Source organism: Macrobrachium rosenbergii, chromosome 14 (genome assembly GCF_040412425.1).
Source record: "Macrobrachium rosenbergii isolate ZJJX-2024 chromosome 14, ASM4041242v1, whole genome shotgun sequence".
Taxonomy (NCBI): Eukaryota; Metazoa; Arthropoda; class Malacostraca; order Decapoda; family Palaemonidae; genus Macrobrachium; species Macrobrachium rosenbergii.
In genome coordinates, this window is record NC_089754.1 from 43,774,557 (window position 1) to 43,794,770 (window position 20,214).

The window sequence follows — 20,214 nt, forward strand, 5'->3', positions numbered from 1 at the left end:
ATACCTAATAACATCAAAGGATGAAAAACGAATAAATGCAAAAATTACATTACCAACAGCCAGAAATAAATTGATGAAAATCATGGTAAAGAAGCAGAGGGCACTATGGTAGCATTACAATAATTCCTGTTGAATGGCGCATACATTCGCAGCATACATAAAGTCATTTTCTGTTGCCGAAACCAGCTAAACTTTTGTCTAGTCACCTGGTCACAGACTTCCATACCGGGGACCTTCAAAAGCAGTCATCATGAACTTTAAAAGCAATTTTTACCTTCGATTACCGATTAACTTTAGAGGATACAAGCTTGGGACTTTAGTCGCAATCCACTGCTGACTAATTGATTATGATAAGTAGCTGGGGTAACAGCAAAAATGATTATAAATGCCTCAGCCAAAATGATGTAAGCAGTATAGCTGCTATATACAACAATGGCAGCCTTCCCTATCAAAAACAAAAGTCGCCAGAACTGTGAGACAGTACATGTCGTATCAAGAGTAGTTTCATAAATTTCCCTTTAATTGTAACAAGCGCTAAGACACTTGCACTGATCACTTTAATCATACATCTCCTTGCAAAATTCGGGAAACAATTTTATTTCATAGATTCGCGCTCGTCAAAATTTCCACCACAGGAAAAACACAAGAAGGCCCAGTGATTAACAAATAATTGAAGATGACTGGGATCCCAGATCGATTTTGCTGATTGAATTTCCTCATTGCTAAAAGTCAACCTCTAGAGAAGACTCAGAAAATGTCCGGAAAGGTTTAGGGAAAATGAAACGTCCTAATCTTATAAGCAAAAAGATTTTATAAGCATCTTACAAGGACACGTTATGTTATAGATATCTCATACTATGCTTTGTCACTAAATCAATATATATATATATATATATATATATATATATATATATATATATATATATATATATATATATATATATATATATATATATATATATATATATATATATATATATAATTATATATATATATATATATATATATATATATATATATATATATATATATATACACACAAAAGGCGTTACTTATATACCCTGTATATATATATATATATATATATATATATATATATATATATATATATATATATATATATAACATAAGTATTTTGCCTATTGTGCGCACCAGTTGGAGGTGCTAATCAATAGCAGCCGTGTTTGCCTTTTGAACCTTTTACGAAAAAAATTCATTGGGCCATATCACAATAGAAATGAGATCGAGTCTTCGCAAGCTTTGCAAGGACAGCAATCTTGCAGAAACGCGTGAATTTTTAGATAAATTACGCAGTTTCACACTAGTTTAACAATGAATTATTTTAATATGATGATTTGCAACTAAAAGGTACCATGATTTCGTAAATCAAAACAAAAGAGTTTAATCCAATAGTGAGGGGAGTGAGGTTTCCCACCTTCATGTACATACCGGATATGATTCTGATCTAACACTGCCATAAAACTTGATGAAAGAAAAGAACCGTTTGAAATAGGACTGCAGCCTCTTACTGAACTGTTCAGTGATCTCGCCTTTGGGAATGTCACATAGGTATGTACTTGGCGAAGTTCCAGCAAAAACCTATCAGTACGAACTTATACAATGATAAATTGGTCCACTTATTTAATTTCCAAGCTTTCAAGTTAAACAAAAAAACTAGTGGCTGGTCACTTTTGTAGTTGTTAATTTCATCACCAGATCTTTGCGATGCAAATGAAGAGATCTGCGTTGGGGGCCCCGCCGCCGCGCGATTACAATCAGCCTAACAAAATGCTACAAAGGGTCCTCCACATTTTAGAGGGCATTAAGGAATTAAAGAATGCTCCAAACGTTGGTCACAAGATTCTCGTTATCATTTACTGCTGATGAAGATGGCCTTATGCCACGACGGTTCTGTAGTCACTGAGCATCCCGCCCGTCTCAGTTAGAGATGCAAAGTCAGTTAAAAAAGGAACTGGTTTCCAGTTAACTTTTTGTTTCCACCCAATAATAAGTTTGTACTCCTTTCTCATTCTCTTTTGTGAAGGCAGATTTATAAATAATAGGGCCAGTATCTATAAATAATAGGGCCAGTATCTATAAATAACAGGGCCAATTTATAAATAATAAGGCGATCCCATATAGAGATGGGTAAAGGCTAAAGACAAAGAAGAAAATTTATAAATAATATGGCCAGTACACGAAATTGAAGAGCAGGAAAAGGACTGGTATCAGTATCCTCGTTACTTTGTCTATTCGGTCTTCGTAGTTGACTTGCGCAACGGGAGTCGCCCCTCTTTTACTCTCGCCGCTTTTAATTGCAACTGGCTGCTGAAAGTACATCAAGAAATTAATTCATGATGCTATTTCAGGCCTGTAATCTCGGCTGAATATAAATTCTTCTTACTTTCCAAGGTCATAATGGTAACATCTGTTATTGGTGCGTGACAAACTTATGAAACGCCTGGTATATATTAATGATGTGCTGAATTTCAAAAAGAAAATCATACCTGCACAGTCCTCAGAGCCGACTGAAAAGGCTTGTACTTCCTGAAGCTGCATGTAAAAGGAGAAATAATAGCTAAGTCTTGCAACTGACATTCCTGGATAAAAGATTAGGAATGTTGTTTTGGGAAAAGGTGCTAATCATATATACTCGGGAATTTTAATTGGCGACAAATCTGAACAAGAAAAATTTCTGACATGTTAAGGAAAGAATTTGTGAATGGACTAGAAGCGCTGTGGAAAACATGACAACTTCATGAAAGGGTTTATTTCCCGATTGTAACATGAGGATGGTAAATCCCTGAAATGTTCAGTATATAACTTGAAACTGAAGAAATTATCAACAAGCCTAAAAACAAACTCACATGAGGACGAGACCATACTCGAAAAGTATCAGGATGGAGAGCACGATGCACATGAACATCCATATGTCGACAGCCTTTATATAACTCGTTTCCGGACTCGATTGCCTGTTTTTTTTTATGCGGTTGGAAGTAGAAAAAATATCGTTACGGAAAGACAAAACCTTACTATCTTCGCATTTGTATGAATTATTATAACCACGAAAAACCGTACACATGGTTACAGGTGTGAAAATAATGAACAGATAGAGCAGCATAGCAAAGGAAACTTCAGTGAACTTTCTCCCACACCCCCTCTCTCTCTCTCTCTCTCTCTCTCTCTCTCTCTCTCTCTCTCTCTCTCTCTCTCTCTCTCTCTCTCTCTCTCTCTCTCTCTCAGCTTATGACGTTTGTGCACGCGCGCAAGCATATAAAAAATTGACCACGCGGTCATTTTGTTTATATGCTCGACACCTAATCAATACACTTTGTTTTTGATTGGTCCAAGGATTTTTTTTTATTTTATACCTTTCTTTGTTTTCTGCCTCTCAACAAACATCAACTCCAGATCATACATGTAAAAGATTCTTTTCATCATCCGTATTTGCTGACACATCTTTACCTTATATTTGTTCCGTTTACTTCCTTTTTGGCTATAAATGGTCATTCAGCGCTGTGGAAGCTTACTTCAAAGGCTAATGACCAAATGAATCTTTCGCACATTTTAAATTATCATAAAATGACTACAAGGCAGTACTTATCACTTTCTCACCTGACAGCTGTATGCATCGACACGAGAGTGAGCAAAGAAGTGATGACAAGAACTGTGCGACCTGGGATGACATCTGCCGGCCAAAAGAGAGATGCCCAAGACACAGCGACGAAGAGCCCGGAGGGAAGAAAAGTGGCTAACAGATGCCCAAGGGCCTTCCTCGACAGTATGAGATTCGCCCTGACGCAGGGCGCGACGGCTGTGGAAGAATGAAAATCTGTCAAGGATAACGTTGACGGTAAAGAAGGTCAGCTGACTTTATCAGAGTTCTCAGACACTGAGCACATTCATCCTTCTATGAACATATTGCAAAGTTGAAATGAGCAAAATTAACGTACGGGGTATGCATTTATAACAGTCGCACTTGGTAGCGTTCGAAGACACGAATTCGAACTCGAAGTTTGACAGTTTGTCTTCGACTGCTGGGTCCACGACGAGGCCATTCGCCAGCCATCCCATTTCGATGTCGTCTACGGTGTACATGTCTGCAGGATTACAGTTGAACTTTATTGTAGTTATTTTTTCTTCGAGTGCTTGAAAGCTGAATTCTATTTTTCAATGCCTGAAAGCTGAATTCTGTTTTTCAACAGACTGTTTTCATATTCTGAGGGATTACTATCCAGATTTATCTCCTGTAATACAATTTCATCAGAAATTACATACATTACAATTTAAGGACCAATCTACTAGGTTTCGTTGGTAGTAACTAAATTCAACTGAAATGAATATTTTGCAAATCTTATAAAAGTTACATAACTTACAGCTGTACACATCCACGGGGCACTCTTGTTCGTCGAAAGGGTAACGGGAGAAAAGTCCTGTGCAATCTAGCTGTATCTTCAGCCTGCAAATCAATATCAAAGTAAATCCATTATACTATAATACGGTTGATTAGCGGTAGCAGAGAGAACATTTATCCTAATACTAAGCTATGCCTTATCTGAATCCCCCCTTTGTATTTATGTATGTATGTATGTATGTATGTAAGCATGTATGTCTGTATGTGCATAAATATATATACATAATGTTTGTGAATTTTTTCATTAATGCAGCTTTGACTTGTTTATCTATTCGCAAATATTAAGCCAGAAATATGTTTTAATATCGAATTCACCATACCTTAAGAATAACTTACACCCAAAGGAGGTTATACTTGATAAGTCCTTCTGCACCGGATTCGTATTTGGGCCTTTGTTTTATGAACAACAATAAAACAGCCGAATTTAACCAACAGGCTATAACGAGAGATCCATCCTGGCCCGGATAAAAGCCCTTTTCAATTATAATTCATTTTGGGTGTAAGTTATAAGTTATTTCCAAGGTAAAGTGAATTCGATATCAAACGATGTTTGTGGCTTAATATCTGTGAATGTAAACACGTCACACGTCCAGTGACAAAAACTAATATATACATATATATATATATATATATATATATATATATATATATATATATATATATATATATATATATATATATATATATATATGTGTATGTATATGCATATACATAGTTTTTTGTGGGTAATAAGTTCTATACAGCTATTTCATCAGCATATATATATATATATATATATATATATATATATATATATATATATATATATATATATGTGTGTGTGTGTGTGTGTGTGTGTGTGTGTGTATGGGTGTGTGTATATGTATTTACAGAGTTTTTTGTAATAAGTTCTATACAACTATTTCATCAGCACATACGCAAACCATTTTTCTTTGTATAAACAAGTAACTATAACAGAAAAAGAATATTTTCCATGGATAATAAAATTATTTACCAACATTTTACATCCACTCATATTATTCACCATCATTTCATGTCCACTCATATAATGAACACAGCCAGAATGAAAGGCCGATTTATTAAAATAGACAGTACCGTTCTTAGTTACATTTTCTGACTGTATAAGCACTTTAATCAACTAAATTTATGGAGATTATTACAGAATATATCTAGTTACCAGAAATACTGCTTCTCCAAAAGCAAGCACACGATCATGTATTCTTTTATATACCGTCATTTGATATTCAGTATCTAATATTTCTTTTTGAAGGTAGAGATGGAGCACTTCATTAATTACCTCAATTCATATAATGAATGGACATATTATATGCTCTTTCATCAACTCCCTTGAAGACAGTATTGCATTTTGAATGAAAAATTTACGTCAATGATAATATATTGACGGAAAAAATGGCCGAATTACTCATCCGTGACACAAGAAATTAGTGATGGTTATAATAATGTTGTTAATAAATTTAAGGGAGACATAAAATCTACTGTCTTGAATCTGTAATATACCGATAATATAATATTCTGGCTGAAATAACAGCTTTTATATCAATAATAATTATGATTATAACCCTACTGATAATTTGTTTGCTTAAATGGTATCAGTAGTTCCGTTTTATGAGATGAACAGAACAAACGAATAATTATACTGCTATGATATTCTGGCTGGAAGTAACAGCTTTTATATAAAAATAATGATGTTAATCCTGCCTGATAATTCATTTGCTGCAATGGCAATGGTATCAGCAGTTCCGTTTTAATCGAAGAACAGAGCAAACGAATAATTACGCTGTAGAAATGAACATTTTCTTGTCCCGGTGCATGAGGACGCCCTGGACGGTCTTCAGCATAGTCACGCCCTCGATGCGGCGGACGTTGAAGATGTACGGATCGGGGAGCCAGATCTGTTCCAGGACCACTGGGTTCAGGATAATGCTGTCGTGAGATTTGTCGGCCTCGTCACCTGGGTAGTTGAGTCTCTGGTCGTACCACGTCACGCGGAAGTAGGCATCTAAAATCACAGACTGAGGAGAAGTATCGAGGTGAGTTACATTTCTCTTGACGTGAGAAAGATTGGGAGCGGGTTGTCTTGTAAGTGATAAATGGAGAAATATTTTTGACATGACAGAGTGAAAAGTGACAGAGGTTGCTTCTCCCGTTAATCTCAAATGTTCCATATGTTCCATATTTTAGTTATTCGAAACCGCCGATGATGGTTCATCAGTCATCTCATTAGCCATTTTTATTTATGACAACTAACGACGCTAATAAGACAGTAGACAGATCATGTCTCAACACTATGTATTTCAATTTTATGGCTTGTTTAATGCTAAAGTCAAGTGGTCTATAGCACACCTCGCCATAACGTGTTTCCTTCAATAGTTAAAAATAAGTTAGTATGCCTGGAATTCAGTGACGTTTTCTCTAATATCTGAAACCCGTTTTCTGTAAATGACAGTCTTGTTTTGCATTTACACCACCGAGTCGTTGCCTTACTTCAAAAAATATGGTCCTACAGTAGACCTTCAGCTTTTTCGCTGATATTCATAATTTCGCCTTAGGATACTTACAATCCTTGTCGACTTATCAGAGAAATTAAAAGAAAAAATTATTGAAGACTGAAATACAGCACAAAACAGCGATGAAGATAAGCATGAGAATGTTGCAGACACTCATGAATGCCTGGACCTTTTATGTTTTAGGGGAATAAGCAATGAAAAAGAGTGTGGAATGCCAAGAAAAGTAAAGGTCTGGATAGTAGATGATTGGAAGATTAAAAAGATAACAAGGATTACTTAGAAAACTGCAAAGAAGGGAAAAGGAACCCGAAGAAGAGATATACACCGATAATCCTAGCCGTGGTATTTTCTAGAGAGCAAAGAAAAAAAAATAAACAGGTATGAAATCGGAATTAAATTATGAGAGCTGTAATTAAAGATGTAAATAAGTCTCTTTTATTCACAAGGATGTTTAAAAGACGTAAAATCACGGAACGCCTTCCGCTAGAAGAAAGGAATACTATGTAAGTCAGTGAAAACAAATTAAACTGAATGAAAGACATTTAAATAAACAGAAAACAAGTAAAAAATGCTCCGAAGTTTCTTCGGCGCAATCGAGTTTTCTATCCTGTGGTGGCCTATGTTGCTGGTACCTACAGTGCTGCCAAAAGTACCATTATGGCTAACTTTAACCTTAAATAAAATAAAAACTACTGAGGCTAATGGGCTGCAAGTTGATATGTTTGATGACTGGAGGGTAGATGACCAACATACCAATTTGCAGCCCTCTAGCCTCAGTAGTTTTTAAGATCTGAGGGCGGACAGAAAACGTGCGGACGGACAGACAAAGCCGGCACAATAGTTTTCATCTAAAGAAAACTACAAACTGCATATTGTTAAGATTCAGAAATAATAAATAAAAACGACTAATCATTGAAGAGCTCAGCGGGTGTCGCTGTAAACACTGTACCACTACTAATCAACTTAATTGAACCTTATGGACTATAGGTCAATATTTATCCTTGTGTTTGTATAGTGTGCAAATAATCGAATAAAGTAAGCCTTTAGTCCACGGAATTGCAAAGCAATAATCTGCAAAGCAGAATACGTGTGCATGTGCAAAAAAAAAGAAAAACAGACATAAGATTATTAAATGATTAATTAACAGTTAATCAATTAAGAGAGAGATACACATATCAGCAAGCAGAAAGATGCAAACAAAAGTATATATTAGTTAACTAACCCAACTGTAGGTTTGATACTTCCATATAATCTTGTTCTACTTAATTGTCAAAAATTTTCTAAAATCTAAAATAATTGTTCTACTATCCACGGGGCCATTATATTACTCTGCCATTCCTTTCTTATATTTCGTTCTTAGATTCTTATAAAATGGATTGACGATTTGGTCTACTTGAGTTTTCGTTTCTGCATAATTCTGCGGCATAATTCATTAATGAATTCATGCTCCACCTGTACTTTTGAAAAAAATAACATCGCTGTGAGTTTTTTACTTGATTGTTATACCACAAGCTGACGAAGATCTGACTGTTCTTATGAATGAATTCGCAGGTTTTGAAATTCAATGGAAAATAAAGAAACTTAGCAGATGGAAACACTGGGTTATGGTGGAATCACTGCAGAGACGATTTTAGCTGAAACTAAAATGACTCCTCGTATACCAACTACACTGTTTTTCAGAATGTGGAATGAGGAACCAGAAGTCACAGTATTTCTGTTATTCATATTTAAAAATACTCTCAGTAGCGATTGTAGTGATGGTAGTAGCAGTGATAAACAGTAAAAAAAAAAAAAAGCTTACAGAATGAGTTACGACGTAGTTTTACTTTCCGTTTTCAATTTTTTATCCAACCACCTTTCTGCAACATTAGACCACATGTTTTAGCACATTAATTCTTCCCTTGTTTATTATTCATTCGTAATTGTCTGATTTGATATCAGTGATAGTGTTATGAGAAGAGCTAGGTGTTATGAGAGGAGCTAAGCGTTATGAGAAGAGCTAAGTGTTATGAGAAGAGCTAAGTGTATTCTCTAATGTGTTTCCTAAAGATCATGATAAGAACAAATTACCACGAAGCTATATGGTCGAATAATTTTTATTCGCCCATTCAAGAATGATGTCGCTAATACTCGTGATACTAAAAATATCATAACAGCAATAATTACATATAAATGATCATTTCACATTCTAAACCATTAAGAGGCTCTGCATGTAATTATTTCTTTTCTTTGAACGTCGAAGACGAAATGTTTCCTGAAAGAGCTATGGCCATAATTGCTAGGAGAACAAATGAACTACGGTATGAGGTGAATACAAATCGTCTCGCAGTAACAATATATGAACAAAAACAACGACACTGATAATAAATGACAGGAACAGGAAATAAGTGCGCAAAAAAATGGATTAAACTAATGCAAGGAGAAAAAAGAACAAACCTTGTCTTACTCCGTCAGGCAATCAGACAACTCCGAAGAGAGTAGAATGACAGACTTCAACCGAATTGACAAAAAAAGTAGAGCAATTTCTAGCATGGGTATATTCATTCGAATTTTCACGTACTGGAAGCCCAAGGGGAAAAGAGACAATAGCATGTATTCTTACCGTGTGTCGCTGATTTGCTTCAACAATGCCATTCACTTTGATGCTGAAGTTGACCATTAAAGGACTCCCATCTGGCTTGACAAAATAAAGATAAAAAATCAAATTATTACGGCTCTGGTCAACGAAGAAATAGATAATATTCACTAATATATGTATATATATATATATATATATATATATATATATATATATATATATATATATTAATGAATATTATCTACATATATATATATATATATATATATATATATATATATATATATATATATATATATATATATATATATATATATATATATATAAACAGTCATACTATTCATGAAAGCGCGTGCCTATGGCAGCATGTACTCTCTTTTGTTTACTTTTCAAAAGTGCCTGTCATTCACAAAGGTCTTAATAGCTCTCTTTTACTTGCGTTTGTTACCAACTTTTCAACAACAAAAAAGAGGAAAAACGCAAGTGTATTGTGGTCAGTGATATATGCTGTATGCCATCACATCATTGCAGAGGAGAGATTCTCTCTCTCTCTCTCTCTCTCTCTCTCTCTCTCTCTCTCTCTCTCTCTCTCTCAGACACAACACACAACACACACACACACACACACACACACACACACACACCACTGCAGACATGTATATTTCTGAATTTTACTATAACATCGATGTTGATTTACTAATGTAGTTACTAATGTATAGTCGCTATCTTGTCCCCTATCCCCTGCCTTTTTTTTTTACCATAAACATTCATTACACTAAACTGCTCTATACTCTCTTGGTCATAATGGTGATAAATGGCAGTACCGTGTGTGAAGTGTTGCTGTTACTGATTTATTGACTAATTTCTGCCACTCAGACTTCTTCATTTATGAGGTTTACTACCCCCTGGATGTAACTTTCATAAGATATTACAGTAAATTTTGTAACATTTTTCCTGTTTTAAAGTTTGTTGCATGCCCATCATCGCCCCTAATGTCTTGGGATGCCAAGTGTGAGATTCTGTCAATCGTGTCTTATCTCTCTTTTACTGTCCACAGATTCCAGCTCATCTCCGGCCACTCGTTTCATAATTCCTATCCATGTAGGTCTGGATCTTCCATCTATTCTAGAGCACACAGAAGCCTGGCTATATTATTCTCTTCCCTTTATTGTTATCTCATCTACATATGGAAATGACGCAATTTCCCTTATGTTACCATCTCTGGCTTTATCTTGCATCTTTCTCCAAACAGTCTTCTTTAAAACCTTACTCTAAAATCAACAAAAATCTTTTAAGTATAGTTCCACCGTCATGCCATGTTTCACGTCTATCTGGCAATAGTGATTGTACTAAGCCATTGCATAACCTTACTCATGTACGCAATTTCACTGTATTTTATATTAAAATTTTATTCAGCCTGCCCATTGTTTGATCTGCCTTTTTCAGTCTTTTGCTAAATCCATTTCAAGAGAACCTACACTGGATATCATTTGTTCACAAGCACTTCAAAGACTTAACTTCATTAAACCCTTTCTCTCCATCTATTGTTGTTTTATCCTTTTGTATATACTCTGTCCTCAATATCTGTTTACCTTAGATTTATCTCAAGCCCCATTTCGCTAGTTGTTAGTTGGATTCTATTAAGCAAGCTTTGTAAATCTTGAAGCATTTAGCTTATTAAAACATCACTTGCACATTGCAAGGATGTCAACATTCTACCTATTTAAGTAGACTTTACCAGTTTCCGAAGGAGGTTCGTTCTCATTACAAAAGAGCCTAGGAATAGAATATAAAATTTACGCCAAAAACCAACCACTGGAACCTTTGAGAGCACTCAGCGCTGAAAGGAACACTGAAAGTCAAAAGGTTTTAAAGGTGTAACAGGAGGAAAACATCGCAGTTGCACTACGAAAAAATTGTTAGGACAGGGTGGAAAGTAAGACGGAAGAAAGATAATATGATTGGAGGTATAGTAAAAGAAATGAAAGGGGTTGCAGCTAGGGGCCGAAGAAACGCAGCAAAGAACCTTAAGTAATGCCTACAGTGCACTGGATGAGGTGCACTGGCGGCTCTACGCCCCCCCCCCGGCACAAGGAGTAAAAGAGCATAGGTAGATCTGACTGCTCCCATAGGTCCAATAGCTTAAACGATTCCTTTTGTTTTCCGGAATTTTACCTCAAAATATCATTTAAGGTTCTTTTTTGGATAGTCCTCGAAAACTCCGATTGCCTGCGAATTTTCAATTTTTAGTATTACTTGTCATTAAATATTCTCCAGTTCACTTCCTAATTGAGTGCTGGGGAATCTGAGTCTCCTGTCCTGTCCGTAGTCCCTCTGGGAGCAATTGAACTTTGGGACGCAACGGCGCCTTTCTGTCACCGTCCTTCCCTGTTCTCACTTTATCTTTTGCGCTTTACACTAAGGGAATTCCTTATGATTATTTTCCAAAGTGTGTAATCAGTCACAATAATGAAAACTTGAATTAAGTCTTATCTATTTGCAAAGTGAGTGTCCATGGACGACAATATGTATAGATGAAAAAGGCTTAGGAGGATACATTTGTCAACTATATATAATTACTATGATATTTTCAAGGGAAAGTGAATAAGATATTGAGGGATATTTCAGTGTTTCTATATTTGTTTAAGTGAAAAACTATCATAATTAACCAAGAGCTACAAACTTAGCACATCAGCTATCGTTGTGGAAATGGATAGATTTCGATTCTAAGTTCAGAAACTGTATTCGTCATGAACATGAATATATAAATAAATATATATATATATATATATATATATATATATATATATATATATATATATATATATATATATATATACATACATATATATATATATATATTTATATATATATATGTATAATGTTTATACATATATATATATATATGTATATATGTTTTATTTTTATATAAAGTAATATACATATATGTGTATATATATACACATACGCATCAATCCCCTGAATCGTAGTCCTCAGCCTAGTGGCCATTATGTTCTATACCATTATCTTTTTGTCCTCTATAACATACATCACCCCCGCAGAGTATTTTATTAACGCCTGGGGAATGGATTTTAGATGTTAGCAGAGGTAGAAAACCAATAATCTACGTAAATTATGCCTAAGCATCTGAAAAGTACGCCAGGATATTTGTGCACAGTGAGGCTCTTATTTTTATGAGTTTTACAACAAATTATTTATCACCGACCATTTATTCCATTACGATGCATCAAACATTTACGTTATCGCTTCTAATCATATATGAACTGTTATTACTGACACCTGTCATTCACTGACAGAGACCATGTGACGCCACTGATTTTATACAACGTTGACAAAATTTTGAACAAATACACCGTCATTTTGAAGTTCAGTTTGTTTAGATTTCAAGTGGGAGACCTATTGTTGATATCATATTACAGTTCTACACTAAATGGAAGATGAGAATGATGAAATGCAGGTATCTGGAGAAAAAGTGCTCCCATGTTATACACGAGGACTTATAGAACACATTTTTCAAAGTTAGTCACTGTCTAAACAAATTTTATTTTTTTATTTGTTACTGTAATGCTGAAAACTATACACATCTCTTACTGTAATACGGAGTATTACCTAAAGTATCAATATGTCAAGAATAATAATCTAACCCTTATGTTCAGATATGAGCACATATCGAGCGCCATCATCGATTTTACATATATGTAGGTTTTCCTTTCCCCTTTCCTCTCCAGTGGTTCCTTGCACGCTCCAGAATGTGAGGAAAGCTATCTTTCAAGAAATCACAGACTTGACTACCTGCACTCACGCCAGGCGCCCGAAAATTAAACCACGATTAGTTCGGCTATGTGAAAACTTAGCCTCTGGTGGTGGTGGTTGGGAGGGGGAGCAAGCCAACCTAGTTCAGTGAATGTCACATTTATTGCAAAGTAATCTACCTACTTCACTTACGGGATATTAATGAAATACACAATGGATGTGATGACTGTTCAGTTGCGAAAACTCATTCAATGGAAGCATGGATTATGAAGAAAGCGCAGATGAAAACTTGACGTGAAAAGCTGAATATTGAACATTATCATTTCACGTGTTAGGCTCCTTGCTCCCCCCGCCCAAAAAGGGAAATACTGATACTTGATTTAAAGTCAGTGTATGTACTGTATAACTAAAAGAAAATGGAATGTTTCAGTGATAAAACAGAAATGGAATCAGATGACCTTTTATATAAATGAAATTAGATTAACTTTTACATGAGAAGGCTCTGGCGATAGTAACACAGCAAATACAACTAAAGAAACAATTCTAAAGTAGAGTCCGTGTAAACTTTCTTTCTATCTCTCTTTAAATGCCACAGGACCTGCTAAATGATGACTAATTTCAACCAGATTAACACACTGTACATTGACATTACAAACCTAGTTCTCTCGGAGCTATTTCCTGGCGATATCCTACTGGCACTATCTGTTCGTAATTTCTCAGGCTCCCTCTGTTCCTTGTCTCAACTCTCGTCTTTTCCGTGAGCATGTTGGCGTGAGAAGAATGGCTCTGAATGCATATCCACGCCGTCAAGAGAGAGATGAGCCTGATGGCAAAAGAAGAGAGACATTATTTACTTACTGATGTTTCACCAGTATTTTGATTCTTTGATCTTACGAATAGTCTTTTACGAAAGCAACTCTACCAGTTAACAGTGAAAGAGATTAAAAACTTTCTGGTTAATTTAGTAGTTCATTTGTTGAAGGGAAACACTTGCCTTACCATTAAGCACCGTAATAATAATAATAATAATAATAATAATAATAATAATAATAATAATAATAAGAAGAAGAAGAAGAAGAAGAAGAAGAAGAAGAAGAAGAAGAAGAAGAAGAAGAAGAAGAAGAAGAAGAAGAAGAAGAAGAAATAATTCACTTCCGATATCATAAAATTATCTGAATTTTGGATAATCTTGACAGCTGGGGTGGAGAAGATCCTGATGGTTTCTCGCCTTGTTTTTTTAAAAATTTTCTAGTGTGTTATCTCCCAACTTTAGTATATTCTATAGATTTTTATGTCGGCGTAGTACTTTTGCGGATGAGAGCAAGCTTAGTAATGCAGTGCCTGTTCCAAAGAATGGCATATCTGCAGATTGCAGTATTACAAGCCAATTTCTGTTCTCCCTGCGCTCTCCAGTGTTGCTGTAAAACTTATTTTTAAGCCACCATGTAAGTATGTGGAATCTATATGATTGTTAGCTGACAGTCAATATACTGTACGTATAGGAGGCAGTTAGGTGCCTGTGATGCTCTTTTAGATTAGACATGCTATTTGCAAGAGAACCTTGATAAGGGTTTTGAGTGCAGAGTAATTCAAATAAATTTTAGTGCTGGTTTTGATTTAGTAAATCCCAAGGCACTTATTTATAAACTTCAGAATCTTGGAGTGGGTTAGTATGTTTTAGGGTTAATTCAAGATTTCCTTACAGGTAGGCAGCAGCGAGTTGCTGTTGATGGGAGGTTTAGCGAACCAAGACCTATTCTGTCTGCAGTTCCACACGGTAGTGTTCTTGGTCCATTGTTATTTTTAATGTATACAAGTGATATGGTTGCTGGCTTGGAAAACAAGATTGTTCAGTATACCGATGATGCGGATGGGGTGTTTAAAAATGAGAAATGAAGCCCTCAGCCCTAGGACACGGACCGGATGAGGCTGAACTCCAGTAAAACGAAAACACTATCGATTAGCAGACCTCATACAGCATTTCCGCCCCATCCTCCTCTTAAGGTGGATGGGACTTTGCTAAACGAGTCTGAAGCTTCAACTATTCTAGGTGTAACTTTTGACTCACATCTTACTTTTGAGAAACATCTAATGAAAGTTTCAGCAAATGCCGCACGATACTTGGGCATTGTTCGTAAGGCCTCATATATTTATAAAGTGGCAAAACCAATGCAGCCTGTTTTAGGCCACTTGTGTTTCCTTTACTGGAACACTGTTCTCCGGTGTGGATGTCTGCTTCTGCCAGAGATTTATCTCTTTTAGATAGCGTGGTTCGTGGTGGTAGGTTTGTTTCCTAATAGTAGCAATTATGACTTGGACCATCGACGGATGGTCTCTTGTTTGTCACTCTTTCATAACTTGTATTTTAACAGAGCTCTCTCACATTCACAACTGATCCCTAATCCCCTTTTCCTGCTGAGAGCAACCAGATTCGCTGAACAGCAGCACTAATATGCAGTAAATGCGCCTCGCTGTCGAACTTCTCAGTTCCAGAGGTCCTTTATTCCTCACGCCCTTGGACTGTGGAACAGCCTCCCAGAGGTTGTTGTGCAATTGGAACTTCAGAAGTTCAAGCAAAGATGCAATGCATTGCTACCCTAATACAATTCAAATTGTATTTTAATATTTTACTCACGTTTTTATTTATTTATTCATTTATTTATTTGTTAATTTATTTGTTTTATTCTAATAACTGGTCTCCCCTTTCTGTATTTCCCATTACCTTGCGTTACTGCTTTGGAATGAACACCGTATTCTTTGGAAGCATGCATTTCAAGTAAATGGGCCTTGTGGGCTTGTTCCATATGAATAGGGCTCATCTTCTGAGTAATAATAATAATAATAATAATAATAATAATAATAATAATAATAATAATAATAATAATAATAATAATAATAATAATAATAAATCCTATGGAGAAAACTCCATCACATATAACATACTCCAACTATGAAAGCTCATCAGCAGCTCACCGAATCCCTTTACACAACTGCACAACCTACCTAATATATATATATATATATATATATATATATATATATATATATATATATATATATATATATATATATATATATATATATATATATATATATATATATATATATATATTTGTCATTATTTCATTTTTTATTTTTAATGCCTTGATTATTCCTCTCGGTTGTGAGAGAATTGAAAGACACTGCAAATTATTCCAGTTAAACTGTTATGCGAAATAAACGCTCAATTAAGCTTTTGTTTCTTTGCTTTGGGATTGCAAAAGCATAAAAAAATTTCATAAAACATTAACTATCCGACTTTACAGAGATGATGAATGCGGTTGGTTGCTTGTAAGTACAAATAGACTCTCAGATAAGATGATTGACACAAGGATAAAAACTGAATGCCTGAGAATACGGAGGTTATTCACATGAGAGACTAACTGGCAGCGCCCTCCCTTTCATCTGAGAGTCCTGAGTTCGATCTCAAAGTCGGGTAAAAATTTATGACATTCTTCATTGATGCAAACACTTTTCACGGCACAAAACTCCGAGGCCTTGGTTTTTGGCAATATCTACCATGCTACCAATATTTCCTGGAAAGCATTTTAACTATATGTCAGCTCACTCGAATTTTGCACTTATACCCATGACAAGCAACCCCGATTACTCTATTTTAGCCAAACAAAAAACCATTTGCGCCCCCCATCCCGTCACGTCAGGGCTATATGACTTTGGCGTATTGGCAAAGATTGCATTGACTGCAGTATTCCTATAGTACAGTCATACTGAAAGTTGGCCGTTTACTAGCTTTTAGCTAAAAACATTTTTCACCCCCAAAAACGCTCAAGGCAAGACTGTTTGTATTTTGACAAATTTTGCACTGATTGCAATATTTTCTGTATTTCAACCACCTTGCAATATAGTAAAATTTTGAAGGGTGACTAGACAGCACCTGGAAGAGGCTTATCTTTCACAGAGACAGTTGTACGTGGCTACCCCCCACCCCATTGTAAGTCTTAATCATTTTTATGCAGTTGTTCCTGGAAGAGTGTCCAAGAATACTGCTTACCACTATTTTTTAAAAATAGAGTTTATGTCTCTCATGTATCTAAGCAATAAATTTCTCTATATTTTTTCTATACTTCTTCCAAGCATGTCTAATTTTCAAGAATAAATTCTTGATGCTATGCTTAGTTTTAGAATGAAAAATCCATTATGCCAGTCGAGTAGTTGACACGTCATTGTGGTTATATATATATATATATATATATATATATATATATATATATATATATATATATATATATATATATATATATATATATATATATATATATAATATATATATATATATTTATATATATATATATATATATATATATTATATATATATACATATATATATATATATATATATATATATATATATATATATATATAAAATATATATACATATATATATATATATATATATATATATATATAAATAAATATATATGTGTGTGTGTGTGTTTCATTTCTGTGTGTGTGTAAATGATGAGGAGAAAGGTAGACTACCCTGCATTAAAACTGGAATAAAAATAAATAAATAAATAAAAACATGCTTGCCACCTTAGCTGGAAGTGCGTTCCAAACGTTTAAAAAAAACACCCATAAACTTTGCCTGACATACTCATTGATTGTTAATATACTTAAAAAGTTCCATCTCCATTTCCATTTCTTCAGGCTATAAATTAAATTTTCACACAAACAATTTTTTACCAGGAAGGTTACATAATTCTCACAGATTCTTGGTAGATATCACAACACAAGTCACCCCATGTGGTTAAATATTGCTGAAGTCACTCGTTTTCCCATTACATTTCCTCTTCTTTTTTATGCAGTTAGGAAACTACGTCCTTTTTTCCACAGTAGAGGAGACTAGATCCAGTGTTACTGTAAAAGTTACAGTTGCTCTTTCACAGAAGAAAAATGGACATCGCTACCCGAAGTAATATATCATTTTATGATCTATAATGGCAACTAATCACTGGAAGCATAATGAGCAGTTTCTACTAGCAGCCATTTACTTACTTGAAATGACAGCCGTTGACATAAATTGCTTGTGCAGAAATCATTTCGGAAGATTTTCGGCAGAGCACAAGGAAACGAGACTGCCAATATATATATTTTTTTTCTTGACAAGAAAATACGAGTTCTTCTTTGGAAATCGTTTTTTCTTGACCTCTCTTTTCTTTTGCTAAGAAACTGTCACTCTCTCTCTTCCTTTCGATTAATCTCACGAAACCAAAACGTACAGATAGCTGACTAATTTTTAAGCTTTTTTTAATGAACACTTTTGTGTTGTTCTTTTCGTTTCTGAGAAACAGCAGCCTGAACTTTTGTCATACCCTCAGATGATCCGGTCTTGCACGGTTTTCTTTTTTTTTTTTTATCACCGTCAGAAAATTTAGTTCTTGTGAAATTTTGTTTAATCTTTCAAATCACTAAAAGAAAAATGAAAGTCACAAATGAGATACTAAATCAAGAAACTCCGCTTTTGGGGTCAAAATCGCCGATAATGCGATTTAGAAAATATTGCCACAGCTATTGACGGCAAATACATTAAAAATACAGCCACTGAAATACAGAAATGGCAAAAAGAATTAAAATAGAATTTTCTCTTGCAATGACCACTCAAAGAAATGGAGTTCTTCTTCGTCTGTGTACGGACTCCAAGCTCAAACGTGTCCAGCGCACGACTGAGGTGAATCCAGGATGGCACTCCTACTTATGTCCCAGCCACTATAGATTACCTGGCATCACTGCGAACTTGCTTATCGACTTTTTAGTAAACTTCAGAAGAAAGGTTAAGGTGTTATTTTTTCTTAATCAACTATTACTGCGACCCGAGAGAGAGAGAGAGAGAGAGAGAGAGAGAGAGAGAGAGAGAGAGAGAGAGAGAGAGAGAGAGAGAGATTTTGTCTGTTGAAGAACTGAGCTTTTATTTATCAGGGTGAAGATCAAAGAATTGGTCTGTCTGTCTGGAGAGAGAGAGAGAGAGAGAGAGAGAGAGAGAGAGAGAGAGAGAGAGAGAGAGAGAGAGAGAGCTTAGTAGAGTAATGCAAGCTCATGAGCTGTGTCAACAATAAAAAAAAAACTCCGCGATAATGGGAAAGCTGAAGCCCACTAGGTACAAAATGTCCAAAACTCTGCCATGCTTTTTGATCGTCGACATCCTGGCAATAAAATGAATGATCGAATATGATTCACAGAATATGAGTTCATCATTAGTAGATTGCAAATCATGGGCAGAAAATATATAGATCTGAAAAATTAAGATACCATTGCGATTCGATGATAAAATGAAGATTAGTGAGCCATAAGTTGCTTTAGTTAGATTTGCTGTTGCAACTGAACATCATCTGATTAAAATTTCATCGCTTATTTATGATACTGTTGCATATAATACTCACATCATGGGGACGTAAATCCTCATTCATAAATTTATGAGAGGTAGTATTTTAAAATGGTTCATCTTTTAATATGACACTACTGCCAACTTTTAACAGCTAAGTCAATTCTAAACCAAAGACAACAAAAGAAAGAACTAAATCAAATTTATGGACAAACTATGCAAAATTACAGTATATATTCTAAACTTTAGTGATAATCTAAGACAGTGAAACCTGACGAAGGCAGATAACATACCTAAAATCTCTCTCTCTCTCTCTCTCAGTATCAAACTTATAGTGTACATTAGGACTTCAATTATTCTAGTTGTAAAAAAGTTTTCTTATAAATGGCAGTATTCCACAAGCAGGATCATAAACATGAATAAACGAAATAAATTTATCGGTAATATATTCGAGAGTTCTCATTTGCTTTTATAATACTTTTTTATGACTGTGTGTCGGTGTGGTTGACAACTCCTAATCTTTTCATTACTGTTTTTAAAT

At 34.9% G+C, this 20,214-nt stretch overlaps 1 protein-coding gene across 6 annotated transcripts in view; it reads right to left on the reverse strand.

Annotated features, from left to right (window-relative positions):
* The window catches only part of LOC136846042 (glutamate-gated chloride channel alpha-like), a 52,769-nt gene extending 33,722 nt beyond the window's left edge, over positions 1 to 19,047 (reverse strand). Inside the window, exons 1-11 of one of the 6 annotated variants that reach the window (XM_067116699.1) lie at positions 18,950 to 19,026; positions 18,350 to 18,762; positions 13,951 to 14,117; positions 9,545 to 9,615; positions 6,212 to 6,447; positions 4,377 to 4,459; positions 3,954 to 4,100; positions 3,616 to 3,814; positions 2,868 to 2,972; positions 2,508 to 2,553; positions 1,115 to 2,325 (exon numbers count right to left, since the gene is read on the reverse strand). In XM_067116699.1, the coding sequence (XP_066972800.1) occupies positions 2,176 to 2,325; positions 2,508 to 2,553; positions 2,868 to 2,972; positions 3,616 to 3,814; positions 3,954 to 4,100; positions 4,377 to 4,459; positions 6,212 to 6,447; positions 9,545 to 9,615; positions 13,951 to 14,117; positions 18,350 to 18,393 (1,248 nt within the window). In that variant the 5' untranslated portion in view covers positions 18,394 to 18,762; positions 18,950 to 19,026 and the 3' untranslated portion in view covers positions 1,115 to 2,175. Of the gene's footprint in view, positions 1 to 1,113; positions 2,329 to 2,507; positions 2,554 to 2,867; positions 2,973 to 3,615; positions 3,815 to 3,953; positions 4,101 to 4,376; positions 4,460 to 6,211; positions 6,448 to 9,544; positions 9,616 to 13,950; positions 14,118 to 18,349 lie in introns of those variants that run through there. The other 5 variants (XM_067116700.1, XM_067116698.1, XM_067116702.1 and 2 more) reach the window with 5 other exon arrangements.
* Between the last annotated feature and the right edge of the window lie 1,167 nt (positions 19,048 to 20,214).